At 60.4% G+C, this 3397-nt stretch overlaps 1 protein-coding gene across 1 annotated transcript in view; it reads right to left on the bottom strand.

The window, feature by feature from the left end:
• Window positions 1–289: 289 nt before the first annotated feature.
• The window catches only part of LOC111153452 (aryl-hydrocarbon receptor repressor), a 68241-nt gene continuing 65133 nt past the window's right edge, over window positions 290–3397 (bottom strand). The window contains exons 9-11 of the mRNA XM_022512476.1: window positions 2492–2553; window positions 2199–2337; window positions 290–1376 (exon numbers count right to left, since the gene is read on the bottom strand). Of these exons, the coding sequence (XP_022368184.1) occupies window positions 317–1376; window positions 2199–2337; window positions 2492–2553 (1261 nt within the window). The 3' untranslated portion in view covers window positions 290–316. The remainder of the gene's footprint in view (window positions 1377–2198; window positions 2338–2491; window positions 2554–3397) is intronic.

The following is a 3397-nucleotide window of genomic DNA, read 5'->3' as shown; positions in this document are numbered from 1 at the left end:
CCCACTGCCCCCCAGAGAGCGGCAGATGCCCTCCGGGCCGACTTGTCTCCCTTGGGCCCCTTTGTGAAAACCTTAATCCTTGAAAGAGAAATACTGTCCTACTTGAACAGACTTCAGAACTTTGCATTTAAGAACCTGTGTGGCGTTTTACCAAAAACAGACTATGCCGTCACACACGCTGCCCACACCTAACAGAGGACTGAACTGGGCAGCCTCGCAGAGTGTCCCTTCAGAAAGGCTCGGATCCTGTGCGCACCGCCCCAGCTGAGGGGCGGGTCTGAGTGTGGACAGAGGCCGGCTTTGGGAGCAGCCCACTCTACGGCAGGAAAACACCCTCGGGGGCCTTGGGAGGCATCAGCGTTGCCACAGCGCTTTTGGGGAACATTCCAGGCACCCCGCCCTGGCTGTGACTGGCCCATGGTGGTGAGTCCAGGGGTTCTCGTTTGACGATGGGCACGGTTCCCGCCGCTCTGCAGTCACAGCCCAGTGCAGGGGCCTGGTGTCCCTGTGCATAGAAGTGGGGGGGAGGATCTGGCTCAGGAAGGCTGTGCGCGTGCCCCAGGCAGGAGCAGTGTGTGGGGCGGGAGGGGACCAGCTCCCGCCCAGCTCTGAGGGGACCCCTGCCGCTCAGGGGAGCCTCCAGCAAGCTGCGCCCCAGGTGCGGAGCGTACAGGTGGGGCCTGGCTTCCAGCTCTGTTTTCAGGTGCATCCTGGTAGGGAAAGTGACCGTCTGTCTCTTGGCCATGCCACTGGCTCCCAGCCACACCTGGCTTGGGGACATGGAGTAGCCGTCTGCTGCGTCCTCAGACCCAGAGTCACTCTCCATTTTGATGGGCACATCAAGCGACAAGATGGGGTTGCACGAGGCTCCCGAGGGTACAGGCCCACCTCGAAGCTTGGTGTCCTCAATGGAATAGCCTGCCACTGTGAGACGCTGCCCTCTGGGCTGAGGGAGCCCACTGTCCAGGCTCCCCTGGGGGAAGGGGCAGCTGGGCGGAGGGCGCACCTGGCCCTGATCGCCGTCCTGCAGAGCTCTGCTGGTGCAGCTGACGTAGGCACTGGGAGAATGGCCTCCTGGGTGGCAGCTGGGTGAATTTCTAAAAGCAGTCACGCCGCTGGCGTGGATGGGGCCCTGAACGCCTGGGCAGGGCACACAGGAGCCTCTGGACGTGGCGTGCCCAGAGAACGGGACACTCTCGCTGGGCCCTGGCTTCAGCTTGGTGCCCCCGTCCTGGCCGTGCTTCCCTGGCATCCAGCTCAGAGGCTTCACGGGTCCAGGCGCCTCGAAGCAGCAGCTGTAGGCGTGCATTTCCCTCCGTCCCTTGGCTCCTGAGCAGCCACTGGGCACCCTCCCGTGCTCGTCTCCTCCCCTGTCCCTGAAGAGAGGAGATGGCCCATCAGACAGAGCGGGGAGAGCCATCATCTGACCCCCTTGGGTGGGGTCTCTAAGGGAAAGCACTGAATTTGTTGATACCGGCTGGGCCTGCAAGGGCTACGCGCCCCCACCGTTATACCCGCTACACCTGCGGTCCAGGACCACCAGTGGCCCTAGGACCTTGGTGCCAGCACCCTCCTCTCCTGTGACGACCCTTCCACGGCCGGCTGGCTGGACACCCACGCAGGGCTCTGCGAGCCCAGGCATGACGTGCGGATGCAGGGAGCGGCGTGTGCCTCCCACGCATCCCCAGGGAAGCATCTCCAGGAGGCCCACACCATGGGTCAAGGGTCAGACACACGCCCAGATGCAGATGCAGACGCCCTCTCCCCGCAGCTTCCATGAGCCGGGCCCTGTTGCTGGCATGCACGCTGCGGCTCCGCAGCACCTGAGTGGCCAGGAGGATGGGGTGCAGCCCTGCCGCACAGCCAGGGCAGTCCTCCAAGCAAGAGGAGCCCTCCTGGTGGCGTGGCGGCAGGGGCCTGTGGGAAGAGGAAGTGGAGGGGGTTTCTGAGTGCAGGTGAGGGCAGAGGACAGGGTGGCCACCCAGGGTCCAGGCTTCAGGCGAGGGTCCCAGCAGCCTTGGCCACACCTCAGATGTGGAAGGACAACTCCTGGGGTGGGAAGCATGTCAGGGTGTTCTCCAGGTGTACCTGCGTGTTACCCTAAAAGCGAGGCTCACCTATCACGGTCAAGGCCACCAGACCGGCAGCCAGTGTCTCTTCTCCTCCTTAAGGCCCAGGTGGGCCTCAGCACCACTTACCCTGCAGCCCCCTCGGGGTCAGAAACGAGGTCGGGGCCACTTCTGAGGCACAGGCATGGTGCCCTGGCTGGAACCCGGGCCCAGCGTCCCGCGTCCGCTTGTGTCCTGAGCACTGGAATGTTTTCTCCATTGCTTCTCCCTGTCAGGATTCAGAGAGGGTGCTCAGCACGGATGCCCTCCAGCCTGGGTTTTGGAGCAAGGCAGCACAGCACTGGGGCAGGGAGAGCCTCCAGAGGGGCACAGACACATTTCAGCCTTTTAAAACACATGAGACGGTGAATCTGGAGAAGTACCTGTGAAGTGGCTGGGCTGCCCGTGGAGTTCTAGCTCACACCGATGTGCGGCCGCTCTCGCCCTGTGGAGCACAGATAATAGGAGAATACACGTGGGTCAGTTTGTGCGGCTGCGGGGACGGGCGCCGTGCTGGTGTCGCGGCTGTGTCTAGGAGACTAGATGCTCTCTAATTTCTTCTGTCTTTCCTCAGCTGCAGGTCTGCTGAAAACTCCAATTCACATAATTTCTCAAGCCAAAATGGGCTAATGAATTTGTTTCGAAAGCAGACACACACATACAACGTGCTTTTGTGTTTTTCTGGATGACCACAATGAATACACAGTCAATTTTTATGATTTCCAGTAGTGACATTCCATAAACTCACCAAGAACACTAAGTCAGTGAATAGTAAACCATCCTTCATAGGGCAGCGCGTATACACACACACAGAAATCACGGAGCTCATGATATTAAGTTCTAAGCAATCTCATCCTCATAGATGCTATTTCATTATTTTCAGAAGAAAAAAACAAGGCTTAAGTGACTGCCTTTATGCCACCTCTCCAGCAGATGTCAGTGCTGAGACAAATCCAGGCCAAAAGACCTCAGAGTCAGAGCTCCCCACAGTGCATGCTGCTCCCTACCCATCCTCTGGTCATATCTGTAAAGACCAGAGATGGGGGAGCACAGACTTGGGGTGGAGCAAGGACGGGGAGCAGGGATGGAGAGCAGGGACAGGGGAGCAGGGATGGGGGACCAGGGATGGAGAGCAGGGATGGGGGAGCAGGGACAGGGGAGCAGGGATGGGGGAGCAGGAATAGGGGAGCAGGGATGGAGAGCAGGGACAGGGGAGCAGGGCTGGGAGAGCAGGGACAGGGGAGCAGGGATGGAGAGCAGGGCTGGGAGAGCAGGGACAGGGGAGCAGG

The sequence above is a fragment of the Enhydra lutris genome, unplaced genomic scaffold (assembly GCF_002288905.1).
Source record: "Enhydra lutris kenyoni isolate GAN:26980312 unplaced genomic scaffold, ASM228890v2 scaffoldscaffold32, whole genome shotgun sequence".
Lineage (NCBI taxonomy): Eukaryota > Metazoa > Chordata > Mammalia > Carnivora > Mustelidae > Enhydra > Enhydra lutris.
This window is presented reverse-complemented; position numbering and strand designations above follow the sequence as displayed.